General features: G+C 42.9%; 1 protein-coding gene across 1 annotated transcript in view; it reads left to right on the top strand.

Moving 5' to 3' along the window:
• Positions 1–17,655, top strand: part of LOC121568798 (cytoplasmic phosphatidylinositol transfer protein 1) — a 96,301-nt gene extending 78,646 nt beyond the window's left edge. The window contains exons 3-9 of the mRNA XM_041879232.1: positions 609–697; positions 1,881–1,888; positions 3,811–3,882; positions 6,510–6,608; positions 9,532–9,687; positions 10,483–10,546; positions 16,097–17,655. Coding sequence (XP_041735166.1) covers positions 609–697; positions 1,881–1,888; positions 3,811–3,882; positions 6,510–6,608; positions 9,532–9,687; positions 10,483–10,546; positions 16,097–16,413 — 805 coding nt within the window. The 3' untranslated portion in view covers positions 16,414–17,655. The remainder of the gene's footprint in view (positions 1–608; positions 698–1,880; positions 1,889–3,810; positions 3,883–6,509; positions 6,609–9,531; positions 9,688–10,482; positions 10,547–16,096) is intronic.
• Positions 17,656–21,218: the final 3,563 nt, after the last annotated feature.

Raw genomic sequence — 21,218 nt, 5'->3', positions numbered from 1 at the left:
TAAACTGTTTTAACTTTTAACTTTTCTAAACTTTAACTCAGCATTTTCCTTTTCTAAACTTTGCCAAAAAACTAAAAACATCCACCTCAGTATCACACATATTTGCTGCTCATCCTTCCAGCTCTGGTTTTGATAGGACATTCTTGAATGGGTTCGCCCTGATTGGTTACATAGTCAGACCATCAGACCATGGTCACAGAGGTTCCTTTAGTTCTGAATGAGAAAACCGCTGGCTGTGTTCTCTGTCCTCTCCCTTTTGCTGCAGGGTGCCCAGTATAATCACCGTAATCTACAGAACTTTGAGCCGCAATGGCCACCCAGCAGTCTCCATTTGGGCTCCTGACAGCTGGCGCCAGTCTAACAGTGAAGAAGGGATAGCAAGGGGTGGAAGGGTTCAGGTCTATGGTTCAGATGGATGTCATGTCTTCTCTCGTTTCCTCTTGATGCTGTTCTCTCTCTCTCATTGTGCTATCACTCCACCTTACCTCTACTTCTCTCCTCTTCTTGTCTCTTCTCATCCCTCGTTCCCTTGCTTCTCTCTTTTCTTCACTCCACTCCTCCCTTATTTCCTTAAGCTCACTTATCTTGCCTTCCTTTCTCTCTTTCAGTAAGCTCCCTAGCTGGGCCAGGGCGGTGGTCCCCAAAATCTTCTATGTGACAGAGAAGGCCTGGAACTACTACCCCTACACTATCACAGGTAACCACTACTAGGACCATTACACTGTAACACCTCTACCTACACTATCACAGGCAACAACTACTAGGACCATTACACACCTCTATACCTCTACGCCCCCAATACTGATCACTATTAGGCTTTGTCTCTCTCTCTGTTCTGGTCCCTCTTATCCCTGAGGGGAAGAGCAGTACAGTACAGTACAGTGTGTATGCTCTGATAAACACTGTGATAATGGAAAGGAAGGAAAGGGGGATACCTGGTCAGTTGTACAACTGAATGCATTCAACTGAAATGTGTCTTCCGCATTTAACCCAACCCCTCTGAATCAGAGATGTGCGGGGGCTGCCTTCATCGACATCCACGTCATCAGTGCCCGGGGAGCAATTGTTGTTGGGGGTTAACTGCCTCGCTCAAGGGAAGAATGGCAGATTTTCCTACCTTGCCGGCTTGGGGATTCAAACAATGGACTGTACTGTACTCCCTGTGCCACACACACGCATGCAAACACACGAACACACACACACACACGTCCTCCGAGAGAAGAATCACAATAGCTTGTTGGGAGGGATGGATGGAGGGATGGATGGAGGGAGGGATGGAGGAGGACATGATGAGAGCCTCGTTATTAGAGAGCTCTAAAAGAAAACAAGCTCCTGCTGCTCCTTGTTGTATTGCTCTTTACACTGGAGTTGATGATGCTCTCTCTCTCCTCTTGTTTATCTCTCTCTCTCTCTCTCTCTCTCTCTCTCTCTCTCTCTCTCTCTCTCTCTCTCTCTCTCTCTCTCTCTCTCTCTCCCTCTTGTTTATCTCTCTCTCTCTCTCTCTCTCTCTCTCTCTCTCTCTCTCTCTCTCTCTCTCTCTCTCTCTCTCTCTCTCTCTCTCTCTCTCTCTCTCTCTCTCTCCTCTTGTTTATCTCTCTCTCTCTCTCTCTCTCTCTCTCTCTCTCTCCCTCTTGTTTAAATCCCTCTCTCTCTCCCTCCCCCCCCCTCTCTCTCTCTCTCTCTCTCTCTCTCTCTCTCTCTCTCCCTTTTTGTTTAACTCCCTCCTCTCTCTCTCTCTCTCTCTCTCTCTCTCTCTCTCTCTCTCTCTCTCCTCTCTCCTCTTGTTTAACTCCCTCTCCTCTCTCTCCTCTTGTTTCTCCCTCCTCTCTCGCTCGCTCCATCTCTTGCTGGTCCTGGATTATACTCCTGCTGTGACGCAGAGTACACTGTGAGTATCCCACTGATGTTACACACACACACACACTCCTCATTAGTACAAGACATGCAAAGCAGTCTGCTAGAAGTCAGGGGTTAGGTGAGCGTGGCGCGTGCGCTCCGATAACGGACAGAAGAGTATTAAACATTTTATTCCTGTGGAATTCCATCTCTGTTTTGAATCAGTGAATGGTTCCCCCTTGTCAAACATGTGATTGCTCAATCTCACCCTCCACTACAGTAGTTCTGCTACACAAGGTTTTGATAGAGAGGTGGGAGAAGGCTGCAGGCGAGCCAGTCTGCAGCCGAGCCAGTCTGCAGCCGAGCAATGCTGCAGTGGTGATATCTCTCTTCACAATCTATCTACCACAGATAGACAACACTCAGAGATGAACAGAGTAGCAGTACAAAGCCATGGCAATGCTGTGTGGGTCCTTCAATTCCAAATCAAATAGCTAAATGATCCATGGTATGACCATCTTTTAAAACAATTCCATATGTTAGCTTAGTAGAACCCCACCCCCCCCCCATAGGCTTAGACTCTTAGAGGTTCTATAAAGCAACAAGCTCAATGTGATTAGGCTTTGAATGTCATTAAAGAGACTACAATATGGAATATTATTAATTAATTAATTAGCCTATAATATTTCAATGGGTTTTACAGACAGCTTCATCTATTGTTCTGGTTCCATATTTAGCCATTGACTATTTTTCTTCTACTACCTCAGACTTCGTCCCAAATGGCACCCTCTCCCCTATATAGTGCACTTATTTTGACCAGAGCCCTATGGGCTTTACATAGGGAATAGGATGGTATTTGGGACACTGCCTCATTCATGTATGGGCTTTTACTGAAATTATGAAAGGAGAGCTGCTCGGTTACACAATGCACTTAACACTTTACCTGGTGTGTGTGAGAGTGTGCGTGCGCTTTAATGAGGCTAAATGAATGGAAAAGATGGAACGTGTGCTGGTTAGCAGGAGTTCACTACAGTGAACATGTTCAACATGGGGTTCTTGGATGTGTGATATTCTGTCAGTAGATTGTGCCAAACTGCTCTGTTGAAATGGAGGGATTGAAGGCGTCTCCTGCTGTGTAGTTGTGTAGGACAAGAGATGTTCTTTTATATAGACAATAGGGATGGATGTGCTGAAGATAATGTTGGTTCAGATGAAGATAAGGTGAACACACACACACACACTCTAGAAACACACACACACACACATAACCTCCTGCAGCAAGCCTATAGCCTGGGCCCCACCCCATGCTGCTGCGCTGTGGACCTATTCATTCCTTCCCGTTCTCTCTATTCTAAAGAGACATACAAACACACACACCCATACAGAAACACACACACACACATACAGAAACACACACACACACATACAGAAACACACACACACATACAGAAACTTGACTAGCCATGGGGGGAAGGTGAGGGGGTGACGAGGTGACGAGGAGCCAGTAAATCCACAGGGCAATATAATCATTATTTCTGCAGACAGGGGCAATAAAACACACACAATCATATTCAGCGTGACACACACACTCACACACACTGCCCATAAAACACCTCACCCTGCAGCATGACCACAAAGACCCAGGGAGATGTTCCCTCTGTCTTTCCTGAGCTTGTATGGATAGTCGTAGAAACGTTCTATCCACTCTCCCATGGAGATCAGCTTCCCAAGTGCTCCAAAACCCTTTTGTAGATGATTATGATTTGACAACTATAAATGTAGGTAATGTCCCAAATGGCACCCTATTGCCTATGTAGTGCATGTTTTGACCAGGGCCCACTATAGGTTCTACATAGTGCATCCTGGTCAAAAACCCTACATAGACAATATGGTGCCATTTGGGACTCAGACATGCCAAGTCAAAATATTGTCTTAATGTGTCTCTATTCTCTGTGGAATCTTCCTCTGTTCTAGTGTTCCTTTCTGCCTAAGTTCTCCATTCACATAGAGACCAAGTATGAGGACAACAAAGGCAGCAATGACAATGTGAGTATGGTTGTCTGTGCATGGTCATGGTGTGTGTCTGTGCGTGTATGTATGTGTGTGCGCGCGTGTGTGTGCATGCGTGCGTGTGTGTTCCTTTGTGCATGTGTGTGCACTTGAATGCCGCATACAACATTCCCTTATTTTTCTGTCTCTCACTTCTAAACGAGTGGGTGGAGTCAGGACAGGGGGATGCTGGGACGAATAAGAACACTGGTCTAATATATTCACAATGGCCTGCTAATTGTCCCAGCCAGCTCATCAGAATGCATGTCTATTGCATTGGCTAGCCTCTCCCTCACTGAGATCAATGTGATTACCATTCAGTCTGTGGGCTCAGGGCCCATATTCATACAGCATCTCAGAGTAGGAGTGCTGATCTAGGATCAGGTCCCCCCTGTCCATGTGATCTTATTCATTTTGATCTAAAAGGCAAAACTGTTCCTAGATCCGAGAGGCTTCATGAATATGGGCCCAGGCCTTCTGAGTCAAATGGAAGTGGTTCTTTCTCCAACCTGCTGTTTCCTTTCAATGTGGAGCATATCGAATCAACTTGGATATGGATTTATGCACATGGATAACTATGGGGTAAAGGCAGTGTGTGTGCATGGTGGTTGATCATCTCTACTTAAGAGTCTTTTCCCAACCATTCCCATCTCTCTACATCTCTAGCAATACATCCTCCCTTTCAATTATCTTTTTTAATTTCATCCCTTTGCTTTTATATTGTATACATCTGTGTTAGGAGAGTTACCAAGTCAATAATCTATCATCTTTGTTGGGCTTGCTGTCGGATGCACATTGCATCATGTTACACAATAGGTTTACTCATGACTAATTCCCCTTCTTCTGGTGTGAAGGACATGTCAAGGACATCCATAGTTAATGAAATGGACGGACAGGCAGACTGCTAAAATGAGCTGTATTGTACACTAAGGGTTTACTCTGTTACATATCTGCATCTCAAATGACAATCTATTCCCTATGTAGTGCACTACTTTCAGCTGTTGCATCTTCTTTTTGTGAAAGTTGGTATGTCAGGGAGAAAGGGATGATTGCCTACAGCTCCTTGACTACACATTTTAATTCCGTACAGTATGAAGGACTGATATTCGAGAGAGAGAGAGAGAGAGAGAGAGAGAGAGAGAGAGAGAGAGAGAGAGAGAGAGAGAGAGAGAGAGAGAGAGAGAGAGAGAGAGAGAGAGAGAGAGAGAGAGAGAGAGAGAGAGAGAGAGAGAGAGAGAGAGAGAGAGAGAGAGAGAGAGAGAGAGAGAGAGAGAGAGAGAGAGAGAGAGAGAGAGAGAGAGAGAGAGAGAGAGAGAGAGAGAGAGAGAGAGAGAGAGAGAGAGAGATTTAAGGGAATAAAGAAAAACAGCAACATAGAAAGGAAATAAGATATCGGGTGATATTGTGTGGGTCTGTCTGCATGTCTGATACAGTCCTTTAAACAGGGACTGTTGCTTCTTGTTCCTCTCACCACTAAACCTCATTTCCTGGTGGGGGACATATTCACATTACCATTCCACAACATTTACATTATGTCATATAATATAAATTATCCTAGGTCTGTCCTGGGTTGTGTTCATTAGGACATAATGAAAACTGTTTTAAAACGTTTTGCTATAGAAAACAAAATAAACGTTTCTTATTGGACATTTCCAGGTAATCCCTAAATGAACACGACCCTGACTTAATTCCTGAGACTAAAGTATGTATTTGATGAATTTTAAAGTCATCCCATCAATGCCCCAATTTCCCTAGGCTTTACTTCCTCTACTCTCAAAGACATCATTACTCAGATCAGTGTTTCATCCTCCCGGTCTACTTATATCATGCAAAGGTTGGTAGATGAATACATTGATGTCAGTAATGGATGGATTTTTGAGCTGATTATTCAACTTTTTGAAGGAGATTATAACTGCACCAACTCTGTCTCCTTTCTTTCCTTTTCTTTTCTTTTCTTTTCTTTTCTTTTCTTTTCTTTTCTTTTCTTTTCTTTTCTTTTCTTTTCTTTTCTTTTCTTTTCTTTTCTTTTCTTTTCTTTTCTTTTCTTTCCTTTCCTTTCCTTTCCTTTCCTTTCCTTTCCTTTCCTTTCCTTTCCTTTCCTTTCCTTTCCTTTCCTTTCCTTTCCTTTCCTTTCCTTTCCTTTCCTTTCCTTCCTTTCTTTCTTCCTGCTAAATGAGCTAAAAAGCACCCGTCACCTTACGAGGTCTAATGATTTTAATGGGGAAAGGAGTAAAGCACTCATAACCGTTAAAAGCCTGGCTTTCCCACTTCAAACATTGTGATTAAATGATTGTCAGCTCTGGCCGATCAGTGTTATGCAATGCTCGCTCGCTCACCTTACCCAAACATCAGAGCTCCACCTAGTGGCTGCTGTGGGAATGACCGTTCATTCCTAAGATCACTGATATCTACATAGATAAGATGCTGCTGAAATAAATACAACATCCTCATCATGGTGGTCCCTGCATCTTATACTTGGAGAACAGTTGATTATCTCTCTCTCTCTCTCTCTCTCTCTCTCTCTCTCTCTCTCTCTCTCTCTCTCTCACTCTCACTCTCACTCTCTCTTTTTCTCTCTCTAAAATGACCTCACACGTGCCCGTCTCTTTTTCTCTATCCCTCAGATCTTTGACAGCGAGCCCAAAGGGGAGGAGGAGATAGAGGTGTGCTTCGTGGATATCGCCTATGACGAGATCCCAGAGCGCTACTACAAGGAGTCTGAGGTGAGGAGGTCAAAGGTTAGGGATCAAGGGTTAGGAATCCCAAATCACTGTTTCAGCAGCAGTGGATATTGACAGTAACAATTCTGTGTACAAGTGTGCACTTGTACACTCACCATCATGGATTTAAAACCATATGACTGGTGTAAGCATTGACTGGCGTGAGTTTCCACCATTGTTAAAACCATGCAAGAAAGTGTGGAAGTGTACATTTTGGAAGGAGCAAGGGGAGGAGGGGATGGATGTATTCTCATAACTGCAACCCTATTCTCAAATGTCCAGGGCCCACTTTGGGTCCCGACCCATAGTTTAATAAACCTGTAAGGGGATGACGATAGCTAAGGCCCTGAGTTTTACCTGACCATGTGACCTGATTAGGAACAACTCTGGGTGCTAGCAACCTGTCCGTATCACCGGAAAGCTATTGAGCTTTATTGTAATTGCAGTGTGTTAAAGAGTTAATCTAATCAAACCCTATGGTGAGAGCAGTGTGATTGATGATTGACTAGCCATAGTCAGAAAAACTCAGGGCCCTTTTAATATGGTATGTTATCAGATGGAGTATGGGAGGGGCGTGTTAGTGTAAGAGGGTGATAAATATCTAAGAGAATACAATCTTAGAAAAAACTTTCTATCTAGAACCTAAAAGGGTTATTTGGCTGTCCCCATAGGATAACTCTTTGAAGAACCCTTTTTTGGTTCCAGGTAGAACCATTTTGGTTCCAGGTAGAACCCTTCCATGTCTGTTATTAGAGTCAGGGGGACAGCAATGGGTCTGTCTTTTATGTTTGACCGGAGGACGGGATTTGATGCCCTTGTGCTAAGAATAGCCACAACATGCTTTTTCCTGATATACAACATAATGTCAAATCAAATCAAATCAAATTGTATTGGTCACATGCGCCGAATACAACAGGTGCAGACATTACAGTGAAATGCTTACTTACAGCCCTTAACCAACAGTGCATTTATTTTTAACAAAAAAAGTAAAAATAAAACAACAACAAAAAAAGTGTTGAGAAAAAAAGAGCAGAAGTAAAATAAAATAACAGTAGGGAGGCTATATATACAGGGTGGTACCAACAAGCCTATTTAAGTATATTTGATTTGAACTGAGCCATTTTTAGATCTCTGATACCTGCTGTGTTCAAGAGAGCACAGACTCAGTCTTATATGTTGAAAACTGCAGCAACGTTTTACCTGGCATTGTTCAAATGTGATGAATTTGACAGATGGTCATACTATTACATTAAGCTAGGGCTGCAACATTCTGGTACATTTCCCCAAATTCTCAGATTTTCCAGAAATCCCAGTTGGAATATTCCTGGAATCAGGAGGGAATAAACAACTAAAAATTGGATTATTTCAACCAGGATTTATGGAAAACCTGGGAATTTTGGGAAAGTTACTGGAATTTTGCAACCCTAATTCAGACCTATTTCACATTATCACAGAACAATGATATATAACTCAGTAATGTGCTCAAAGCACACATCTTCACAGAAATAGTCAGAAGTTTTTCCTGCCCACATAAACAAATACTCTAGGTTCTAGGCCATAACAAGGTTGTGGCTAGACGGTATGCAGCTACGGACAAAAGTGACGCATAAATCGTCAAAATCTGAATCTTTGGGTCGTTTCGGGGAGAATTGTAGCATTTCAACTAACCTTAAACCTAACCATTGTCCTAACCTTAACCTAATGCTCCTAACCTGCTATGTTAATTATCCTAACCTGCTGCGTAAGTTCTCCTAACCTGCTAGGTTAATTATCCTAACCTGCTGCATAATTATCCTAACCTTCTGCGTAAATTCTCCTAACCTGCTAGGTTATTATCTTAACCTTCTGCGTAAGTTCTCCTAACCTGCTAGGTTAATTATCCTAACCTGCTGCATAATTATCCTAACCTGCTATGTAAATTATCCTAACCTGCTAGGTTAATTATCCTATACTGCTGCGTAAGCTCTCCTAACCTGCAAGGTTATTATCCTAACCTGCTGCTTAAATTCTCCTAACCTGCTAGGTTATTATCCTAACCTGCTGCGTAAATTCTCCTAACCTGCTAGGTTATTATCCTATCCTGCTGCGTAAGTTCTCCTAACCTGCTAGGTTCATTATCCTATCCTGCTGCGTAAGTTCTCCTAACCTGCTAGGTTCATTATCCTATCCTGCTGCGTAAGTTCTCCTAACCTGCTACATAAAGTCAATTCTGTTCGTAGCTGTATACCATCTAGTCCTCATTCCATAACAAGGGCACAGAGTTCTCTCCTGGTAAGGTCACATGATCAAGAAACACATGAAAGGCACACTGTGCACATCAAATAGCTTCTATCCCCCCCTTTGGCCCAACCTAACCAAACTTTATGACGCGTCTCTTCTACAATCTGCAAAGTGCCTCCACAAGTTTATCCTCCTGTGCACAGCGTGTGAGTGTGCCTGCGTGCGTGTTTGTGTGTGCGTATGTGTGTGTGTGTGAAACGCATCCCTTCTCACCATCCCAACCTTCCTTGCTAATGACCATTAGAGTATAATGAGTTGCCAGGGAAGCGTGATTAATGAATGCGTAATGGGTACTGTTTGTAACGAGAAACCCCTCAGCGGGCAGCTCCAGGCTGAGCTCTCCATGAGACTTGTACCCACCTGGTACCTACCATCCATTCTGCTGGACTGCTGGACAAAGAAAACATGGTTCATTCATGCTTGTGAGGATGTTTACTGCGAAACTCATTGGGTCAGGAATTGAATTGCATTCCTATAAAGATACATAATGATGGGGTAAGACAGTGGCACTAAGCTCATGAGGTATTTTTTAGTTAAATTCTTCAAGAATCAATGTCAGTATATCAAAAGAAGTCCAAAAATAGATCTACCAATCCCAGACTGTAGCTTTAATACTGTCCATATTGTGTTTCCATGGTTCCCGTAGGACTTGCGGTACTTTAAATCAGAGAAGACAGACCGAGGTGTGCTGCAGGAGGGATGGATCGACAGCCAGGAACCCATCATGTGCTCCTACAAACTGGTGACAGTCAAGTTCGAGGTGTGGGGTCTTCAGACACGGGTGGAGCAGTTTGTACACAAGGTCAGTCCAGTTATGTCTACCCACCATTTCTGTATCCACACACACACACACACACACACACACACACACACACACACACACACACACACACACACACACACACAGACACACACACACAGACAGACAGGGATGCACAGGCAGGCAGGCAGGCAGGCAGACAGACAGACAGGGATGCACAGGCAGGCAGGTAGACAGACAGACAGACAGACAGACAGACAGACAGGGATGCACAGGCAGGCAGGCAGGCAGACAGACAGACAGACAGACAGACAGACAGACAGACAGACAGACAGACAGACAGACAGACAGGGATGCACAGGTAGGCAGGCAGACAGACAGACAGACATACAGGGATGCACAGGCAGACACACACCCACCAACACTGGCGATCTTCACTCCTTGCCCTCTACCAATATAACTTTCTCAGCCATCCATTTCCTCTCCCTTCAATTCAATATAGCCCCCCCACCCATACCTATACCCCTGTACCCCCTCTGATCTGTCCCTCTCCTTGCCTGAGGGTTTCTCTCCCTGACATCAAATGCAGAACCATTACTATCTCTCTCTCTCTCTCTCTCTCTCTCACACACACACCATGACTCATACAGGGACACACATGGCTAACGTTCACTGGAGGAGGAGTGGAAGGAAGACAGAGAACAACTCTTAAAGTTCAACGTCTCTGACTCACCTGTCCTCTCACTACAGTATGTCTACTAACTTTCTTTCCTGACTTCTTTCTTTCCTTCTCACTCTCCCTCTTTACCTTCCTTCTCCTCCTGTCTCCATCCTCAGGTTATTCGTGACGTCCTGCTCCTAGGACACAGACAAGCCTTTGCCTGGGTGGATGAGTGGATTGGTGAGTTTGCTTCTTGTCTCTGTCCCAGTTAGTTGACACACAATTTTTTTTAATATATATATATATATTATAGATATATATTTCATAGTATTTGTATTTTATTGAGCAGGGAGACAGAGAGGGAGGGAGATGCAGAGTAGTGTTGAGGCCAGGATTCTTACCCACACTGAGGGGTGATGTATATGTGCTGCAGCGGCCCCTTTACCTGCTAGACCAGCCTCTGGCACATAACTACTATCTACTACTATGTGACCATGATCTTCACTCTGCCTAATGTAGGACCTAGGCCACGACACCAAGCACTGCTACTATCTACTATCTGTATATTTGAGTTTGTGTTCATTTGTCTGTTTCCTGAAAGCATTCTCAAAATAGCAGTAACCCATCAATACAAGCATTGATTTGTGTTAATAACCATTATTTTGTATTATGTTTTTAGTCTGAGCATTTCTTGTCTAAGCATTTCTTCACTGTTTCATTGATTTGCGTCACTGTTTCAACACTATGAGCAAAAGGCTTATAACATGGATCTGTGTGACCAGGCTTGTCAAACACAAGGTACACTGCAACAAGACCTAAGTTCAAATACGACAGTATTTAAAATCTTTCAAATACCTTAAGCTTTAACCTGCCTGGAGGGCCAGGTGGGTGGGGTTTGTACTTCCAATACTTTTCTATTGGTTCCATTGCAACAGGCAAGCTCAATCAAAAACAGCTACACTATTTCAAATCATTTCTAATAGTATTTGAATGCAGATCTGACTGAAACTACACTTCTCATTCTGTTGATACATTTCTTAGCTGTATTTTTTTTTTTTAAGACAATTGATAGGCCAGACCACTCTTTCGTACATTTTGAATTATGTACTTAACTTTGTAAGTGTTTTTGAAAAGCTGACGCATCACGATTGTCATGGAAAAGGAACATAAACATTCTTTATAATAACAATAGATTAATTGTATTTATAAAGCCCATTTCTCACAACCAATACGCTTTCTCGCTGGCCTTCATCAGAGAAGGTGCCACTTGAGATGTTTCCACTGCAACAGAATGATTCAGAGAATCTGTACACAGATACAGAGAGCACTTGACTCCGTACTGTATGGGTCATAGGATGAGAGAACATGAGAGCATGCTGAGAGTCAGTAGCTATTTTATTTGGGACTTACTGAGCCTGACTTTAAAAATAGAGGAACATTTAAGACCACAAGAGCCTGCTCTTTCCCCTATTCACATACAACATGAACCAGTATACAGTACATAACTAGCACAGTAGATGCACTATAGCCTTAGGTCAATCTAGCTTGCGTTGTTTGTGGGTACATATCCATAAAAAATTTTCCCCTTCCTCCAAGAGCTGTGGGAGATTCAGTGAAAGTGGCTGTATCAGTGGAGGCCACTGAGGGGAGGACAGCTCATAATAATGGCTGGAATGGAGTAAATTAAACCATGTGTTTGATGTATTTGATACCATTCCACTAATTCTGCTCCAGTCATTACCACAAGCCCGTCCTCCCCAGTGAAGGTGCCTCCAACCTCCTGTGGGCTGTATATCATCTGGGTCATATTCATTTAGCAGCACCAAATGGAAAAAAATAAACGGAATCAGAGATGGACTACCTGTCCAATAAGAAAAACAAGTTTTATTTTCTGTTGCAAAACGATTTCAAACGTTGTGTGCCCAAAATGAACATGGCCCTGCTGTACACCAGTGGTCCTTCCCTCCGTCCTTGCATTGTGGTCTTCCACAGCCTACATTACTAAGGTTTGTCTAATAATATTATAGTGTGTCTTCTACCATTAACCACCACTAAAACAAACCACCCTGTGTCCACCCACTAATGCGCTGCTCCACTTCACATTAAAGGCCCAGTGCAGTCAAAAACATGATTTTCTTGTGTTTTATATATACACTGCTCAAAAAAATAAAGGGAACACTAAAATAACACATCCTAGATCTGAATGAATGAAATAATCGTATGAAATACTTTTTTCTTTACATAGTTGAATGTGCTGACAACAAAATCCCACAAAAATTATCAATGGAAATCAAATATCAACCCATGGAGGTCTAGATTTGGAGTCACCCTCAAAATTAAAGTGGAAAACCACACTACAGGCTGATCCAACTTTGATGTAATGTCCTTAAAACAAGTCAAAATGAGGCTCAGTAGTGTGTGTGGCCTCCACGTGCCTGTATGACCTCCCTACAACGCCTGGGCATGCTCCTGATGAGGTGGCGGATGGTCTCCTGAGGGATCTCCTCCCAGACCTGGACTAAAGCATCCGCCAACTCCTGGACAGTCTGTGGTGCAACGTGGCGTTGGTGGATGGAGCGAGACATGATGTCCCAGATGTGCTCAATTGGATTCAGGTCTGGGGAACGGGCGGGCCAGTCCATAGCATCAATGCCTTCCTCTTGCAGGAACTGCTGACACACTCCAGCCACATGAGGTCTAGCATTGTCTTGCATTAGGAGGAACCCAGGGCCAACCGCACCAGCATATGGTCTCACAAGGGGTCTGAGGATCTCATCTCGGTACCTAATGGCAGTCAGGCTACCTCTGGCGAGCACATGGAGGGCTGTGCGGCCACCCAAAGAAATGCCGCCCCACACCATGACTGACCCACCGCCAAACCGGTCATGCTGGAGGATGTTGCAGGCAGCAGAACGTTCTCCACGGTGTCTCCAGACTCTGTCACGTCTGTCACGTGCTCAGTGTGAACCTGCTTTCATCTGTAAAGAGCACAGGGCGCCAGTGGCGAATTTGCCAATCTTGGTGTTCTCTGGCAAATGCCAAACGTCCTGCACGGTGTTGGGCTGTAAGCACAACCCCCACCTGTGGACATGGGGCCCTCATACCACCCTCATGGAGTCTGTTTCTGACCGTTTTAGCAGACACATGCACATTTGTGGCCTGCTGGAGGTCATTTTGCAGGGCTCTGGCAGTGCTCCTCCTTGCACAAAGGCGGAGGTAGCAGTCCTGCTGCTGGGTTGTTGCCCTCCTACGGCCTCCTCCACGTCTCCTGATGTACTGGCCTGTCTCCTGGTAGCGCCTCCATGCTCTGGACACTACGCTGACAGACACAGCAAACCTTCTTGCCACAGCTCGCATTGATGTGCCATCCTGGATGAGCTGCACTACCTGAGCCACTTGTGTGGGTTGTAGACTCCGTCTCATGCTACCACTAGAGTGAAAGCACCGCCAGCATTCAAAAGTGACCAAAACATCAGCCAGGAAGCATAAGAACTGAGAAGTGGTCTGTGGTCACCACCTGCAAAACCAGTCCTTTATTGGGGGTGTCTTGCTAATTGCCTATAATTTCCACCTGTTGTCTATTCCATTTGCACAACAGCATGTGAAATGTATTGTCAATCAGTGTTGCTTCCTAAGTGGACAGTTTGATTTCACAGAAGTGTGATTGACTTGGAGTTACATTGTGTTGTTTAAGTGTTCCCTTAATTTTTTTGAGCAGTGTATTTCCACACTACACACTTAGAAAAAAGGGTTCCAAAAGGGTTCTTCAGTTGTCCCCATAAGATATCCCTTTTTGGTTCCAGGTACAACCCTTTTTGGTTCTAGGTAGGTACCCTCTGTAGAAAGGCTTCTACATGGAACCCAAAAGGGTTCTACCTGTAACCAAAAGGGTTCTACCATGCAACCAAAAAGGGTTATTCAAAGGGTTCTCCTATGGGGACAGCCGAAGAACCCTTTAAGGTTCTAGATACCACCTTTCTTTCTAAGAGTGTATGAGGTTGGAATAATACTGTGAAATTGTGAACATTATGATAATGCCCTTTTAGTGTAAGAGCTGTCTGAAATGTCAGCCTGTTTAGGTGGGATGGAGTTTTGGCCTGCCTTGTGATATCACCAGGTGGTAAATTAGTTAATAGACCAATAAGAAACAGAGTTCCAAAACTCTCTGCCAATTACAGCTAGTTTTCAGTTCTCCTTACTTAGACCACTCCCAGACAGTCCTAGCAAAACTTTTGCTTGAGAAATTGCTCCTGCAAAGAAGCTATTTTTGTTTATTTTTGACCATTTTAATTGAAAACAATTACAGTAAGATACTTTTAGGCCAAAATTATTTGATATTGAGATAAAGACGGCTGCATTGGACCTTTAACCCATATCCATACCCTCCCAGTACTTAAGCTATATCACAAAGGAGCCAGTTTCCCTGAGCCAGGTGAAGTCTTTGATTTAAATCATTCTCAATTGAGAATCTCAATTGAAAGTGAATTTTATTCCAGGACTAGACTTAATTTATGGGCTCATAACCAGGACTTGCTTGAACGGGTTCATAACTTTATCATGCTGGTCAGAAAACTGGAGCGGAACCAAAAAATAGTGGTTCTGTTCAGAATGAAACAATTGGAAAATTATTTTGGTTACAAACCCTGCCGGCCCTATTTGTTGGTTTTTCTCTCATTGCACAGTCACTTCCCCATAACACTGCTCTGGACTGGAAAGCAGCACTCTAAATGTATAAGCAGACAATATTGGGCAGTTTCACCTGAACTAATTGTCGTTTGGTTACTTTGACCATGTTATCACCGCTTTGGCCCATCAAGCGTTTGTCGCTAATGGTTAACTACCCGCCGACTACGCCAACTTCCCCAGCTCTTTATGGCTGTGTGACCTCCCGACCTCTTGCTGACCCTTCCCACAAGGCCTTGCACCTCCTGCACCAAGTGCCCTAGCTAGCTAACAGGTGGCACGGTGGCGGTCTGGAACCTCTCCACAGATATGACTTGGGATGATGTGCAGGAGTTTCGAGAAACACATGCATGACAAAACCAACATTAGAGTTGGCAATGTCCAACAACCACAGCAAACCACAGCATAAACTCACTGGACGTGGTAGAGAGCCTTGAGACAGCCAGCCATATGTCTTCACTCTACCTTCACTGTTTCTCTAATGTCTGCTGGTGACTCATCTCCCTCTTCCTCTCGGACTCATTTCATGTCATCCATTCAAACACACTCAAACGTTCATGCATTGTCGTTTACTGCATTGAACTTGCTTTGTTTGTCCTACCGGAACAGTACAGAACACGTGCACGGACCCAAACGCACGCACACACACACACACACACACACACACCAAAGCACACACACACAAGTAAGAAAGTCACTGTTAGCATTTCACTGTTAGTCTACACATGTTGTTTACAAAGCATGTGACAAATACAATTTGATTTAACACACACACACACACACACGTACACAGATACACACACACACAAGCACAGACACTTGTGAGCAAGGATGAAGACTGTGTTACTGTCTCCCCTCTGGAACACACACAACCGATTATGAATTCAGATTTGTGTTCAGAGCAGGGAACTCCTTTTCATGTATTGCTTGTATTCATCTCCCAGAGCCTTTGAAATGTAAGCTCTTTTAAATCCAACAGGTGAAGTCAGATACGTATTTACTGTATCATGTAATTCTGTTATTACACTACAATGCTAAGACATACAGTTAAGACATACAGTAGATGTCATGGGGTTATAATATCTCCCTCTCTCTCCCCTCCTGAAGAAATGACCATGGATGAGGTGAGAGAGTACGAGCGGGCCACCCAGGAGGCCACCAACCGTAAGATCGGCCCCTTCCCCCCATCCATCTCCATCACTGAGAACCCCCTGGCCTCGGTGGCCCGCAACGGGCCCTCCAGCGCCCCCTCCACCCCCCTCGCCACGGAGCCTCCAGAGTTCCTCTCCGTGCCCAAGGACCGGCCCAGGAAGAAGTCAGCCCCAGAGACCTTGACCCTCCCCGACCCCAATCGCAGGGACTCAGGCTTCAGGCTGGCTAGCATCTTCTCCTGGGGCTCAACCCCTAGCCCCCAGCCTGAATGAGAGGGGGACCCAAAGGAGTAGTATACACCTATCTACATTCAGGGGGTGGCTATGAACATCAATTTTGTCCCCTAGACAACTTATGTAAAAGGAGTGCTGTTCACAGACCTCCTATAACTTGGTGGTGTGGTAAACGCCTCTTCACAGGTAGTTGCAGGTATCACCCTGAAGCCAACCACTGTCACCAACTAACTGTGTCTTGGTCTGCCTTTGCAGAGAGATAGTCAGTCTGATCACCATGCATCACTTGGAGAGGAGGCTCAAAGCACACACCACATACATGTAGGCGCAAACACACACGCATGCGCATACACACACACACACTGAATGTCTTTTAAAAACCTCTTAAACCTCTCCATCGGTCCCATCGAAACACAGTAACCAGCCCCATCTACCAGCCAGAAAGCTCATGTGGAGATCAATTCTAGTCTGATTTAATTTAGTACACATTCCTCTGAATACTTTGTGCTTCTCTTCAGTGTCTCAGACCTCTTTCATCTCAATTTATACTGTATCTCAGGGTTTGTTACCTAGATACACAGAGATCAGATAAATATACTCTTCAATCAGATCAATCTTTATGCACATGGATATAAATGTGTGGGATGATCAAACTCATTTTCTCCTTTCTCTTTGCACTCAAGCCCTCTTATTGGTTGGAAATTGACACCATGTAATTTCAGATCTAATTGTGTGTTGGGGTTGTCATTCATGAATTGTTGTAGGTCGCAGTGAAACAGTTAAAGTAAAACGGTGGATTTCAGGAGAGTGTTATTTTTTATCCTGTGTTTTTTTGTAAATATGTATATTTAAGAGTTATCTATTGTAAAAATGCTGAATTCATTGATGTCTTTCAATGCTATGGAATTGCTGTAATCTCTGTATTTGAGAGAGAAAAAGAGGTCTATGGAGAGATTTAAAGTGGAGGTATTCTCTTTCTAAATCTGCATTCTGTTGGTGTAGTTTTGTTGGCCAGGGTGTCCTTTAAATGACATATATAAACAATGCATGGTTTGAATATCCAGCCTCTGCTTTTCTTTTCAACTGGGGGGAAATGTACCTTTGAAATGGCTGTCTTCTATACAGTATGGTGTTTTTCCTTTGTTTAATACAGACTACGACAGGACAAAACATGTCGGATCAATGTTGTGATTTGGCTTTTAGGGATGGTTTAAGTCATTAATTTGCAATCATGTTGTTGGTGTGTTTTATATCAAATCAATAAACGTAATATTGCTCAAACGTCTGGTGTCATTCATATAAACAAAATGACAAAATAAGTGGGGGAATTGGGATATCTGTAGTTAATCCGTTTTTGTTTTGTTTATTAAACTGAAATGACAAATGGGTTAGGTTAGTAGGGTCTGGCCTATTAGTCTGCCACTTGTTACTTGCAGTCACTGGATGCTTGTTGTAGGTTCGAGTAGGGTCCTTGCTATCCGGAATCCTTGGGACGTCCGTACCTCATTAAAGTTGGTATGGTTAGGTAAGGGTTATGGTTAGGGTTAGGGCAAAACGCATAATACTGTGAAGCTTTCTGTATTTTGAAAGTTCTATGTCTTGAAAACTTGATTGCTGACATGCAAAACGTTACGTTTTGGGACTTTATCAACAGTGGACTAATGAAACAAATACCAAACAATAGTTTTTGAATGAATTTTTCTTTAAAGGAGTATTTTGCTTTTTTACAACCAAGCCTCTATTTGTTATGTAAATGGTGTTGTAGAAGGGTCCAGACACTTTTTATGTGATTTCACTTGTTTTTGAGAAACTTACCCCCAGCCAATGATTAATTTCCTTATCCTTGTTGTGCACTATGGGGCTCTGAAAACAACATGATCAAAGGCTCCAAAAAAACTTTTAGAAACAGAAAAGTATAGTGATGCAGGTCTTCACATGTTGTACACATTAAATTGTGTTATTCCTAACTTTATCCACAACGTTAGATTCAATTTTGTTGAGACTCGAGTGATACCTCTCCGTCCGTTCTACATGTAACTGCCAAAATAAAAGAAGCGCGAGTAAATGAGGGATACAAAGTATATTGAAAGCATGCGCTACCACACAGGAAGTTCCAGACACTTGTAGAATCTATGCCAAGGCGCATTGAAGCTGTTCTGGCGACTTGTGGTGGCCCAATGCCCTATAAAGACACTTTATGTTGGTGTTTCTTTCATTTTGGCAGTTACCTGTAGCAGCAGGCTACACAGAGAATGGAACAGCTGGATTGGGGAAGTGGCCCGAGTCGCAGAAACTTGAATATAAAGTTCGGAATGACACAATTTCATGCCATACTGACAGCATTTTAGTTTCTAAAAGGACGTATTTGGGTGTTTTTGGAGCATTTGTTCATGTTTTTTCAGAGCCCCCGTACTGAAAAACAAGGATGAGAAAGTATCAAGTTTTAATGTCAAATGCACAAGTACAGTGAAATGCCTTTCTTGTAAGGTCTAAACCGAACAATGCCATAATCAATAAGGATGTAATACTAAAAATAACATAAGGTAGAACAAAAACACACAGGAAATAAAAATAAGAAATAAGAAATAAGAACACGAAAAAGTAAGTAAACATACTATATACAGGGTCAGTCAGTTCCAGTACCATATTTACAATATGCAGGGATACTGGAGTGATAGAGGTAGATACAGTATGTGTAGGGGTAAGGTGACTAGGCATCAGGATATATGATAAACAGAGTAGCAGCAGCGTACATGATGATTGTAGGCCTATGTGAGTTAGTGTGCGCGTGTGTAGGGCCCTGTGAGCGTGCATAGAGACAGTGTAAAAATATAAAATGAATGAATAATAATAATATGCCATTTAGCAGACGCTTTTATCCAAAGCGATTTACAGTCATGCGTGCATACATTTTTGTGTATGGGTGGTCCCGGGGATCGAACCCACTACCCTGGCGTTACAAGCGCCGTGCTCTACCAGCTGAGCTACAAAGGATCACTGATTGCATTAGGTTTCTCAAAAACAAGTGAAATTGCAACAACAAAAAAGTGTCTGGACCCTTCTATAACATCCATCGATTTTTTCTCAAAAATACATTATTAAAGAACCGTATGGATATAGATTTGTTTTATTATATGTTGGTTTGTCCATTAGGCCTATGGAATGTCCATATCAGGCATGTTACACTGCCAAATGGACAAGTTGTTCATTTGTCACACATGATATTGCAAATGGACAAAGTGTACTTTTGTCACATCGGATCACAGGAAGTTGGGTTCTGGACCCAAAAGTCAGAACCATGTCCAAATGTCATATTAAATGTCCAAATGGCATATGTAAGTCTTGAAAGTACCAAATCAGTATGTCATGTCCATTTGCCAGATATGATCATAGGAAGTCAGTTCCAACGCCAAAGTAAGTGAACCATGTCCAAATGGCCTGTATAATGACAAAATGGTATATATATATCAGTATGTTAGGTTCTACTCCCTCAATCCCCTCAAATCCCTGTTATACTGGACATGTTGGCACTGGCAATACATCACATGACAAATGGACACTGTCCAATTGCAGTATAACATGTTAAGACTGGCAATGAATTATGGGTAATAGCAATATCTTACAATGGATCATGAATTGGACATGCTGTAATTTGCTATTACAAAGCTGAATTGCCCAAATGTAAAGCTCACTGAACTCGTGATGGCCTAGAAGTGATAGTGGGTCCTCTCCCTTACTCATTGGTGTTGATTTCAGCATGTCCATTTGGCTCATAATAAAGGCCCATTCAAACATATTCCAAATGTACTTGTACGTTTGCAATATGAAATACAGCCAATGCCAGTATAACATATTGGCATTGGCAATGTTTCATATGGCAAATGTACAATGTCCATTTGCCATATGAAATACAGCCAATGCCAGTATAACATATTGGCATTGGCAATGTTTCATATGGCAAACGTACAAGTACATTTGCAATAAGTTTGAATGGGCCTTTATTATGAGCCAAATGGACATGCTGTAATATGCTCTTACATAGCTGAAATGCACAAATGTAAAGCTTACTCAACTGGGGCTGGCCAAGAAATTATAGTGGATCCTCTCCCTTACTCATTGGTGTTGATTTCAGCACGTCCAGTTGGTAATGGTCAGTCACTGCTTAAACATATGACTAGGGGACAGTCTCCATCATAATATGACTGGTAATGATTTATGTGTAATGGACACTGTCCAATAGCAATATCTACAATGGGCATTTATAACCACCAATTGGACATGCTGTAACATGCTCTTACAAAGCTTAAAAGCCAAACTTTCAAGATTATTGAACTCGGGCTGGCCAACGAATGATAGTGGAACCTCTCCCTTAGTCATTGGTGTTGATTTCAGCATGTCCATTTGGCTCATAATAAAGGCCCATTCAAACATATTCCAAATGTACTTGTACGTTTGCAATATGAAATACAGCCAATGCCAGTATAACATATTGGCATTGGCAATGTTTCATATGGCAAATGTACAATGTCCATTTGCCATATGAAATACAGCCAATGCCAGTATAACATATTGGCATTGGCAATGTTTCATATGGCAAACGTACAAGTACATTTGCAATAAGTTTGAATGGGCCTTTATTATGAGCCAAATGGACATGCTGTAATATGCTCTTACAAAGCTGAAATGCACAAATGTAAAGCTTACTCAACTGGGGCTGGCCAAGAAATGATAGTGGATCCTCTCCCTTACTCATTGGTGATGATTTCAGCATGTCCATTTGGTAATGGTCAGTCACTGCTTAAACATATGACTAGGGGACAGTCTCCATCATAATATGACTGGTA

Source organism: Coregonus clupeaformis, chromosome 7, assembly GCF_020615455.1.
Source record: "Coregonus clupeaformis isolate EN_2021a chromosome 7, ASM2061545v1, whole genome shotgun sequence".
NCBI lineage: Eukaryota > Metazoa > Chordata > Actinopteri > Salmoniformes > Salmonidae > Coregonus > Coregonus clupeaformis.
The sequence above is the reverse complement of the archived record's forward strand: the minus strand, read 5'-3'. Positions and strand labels throughout refer to the sequence as shown.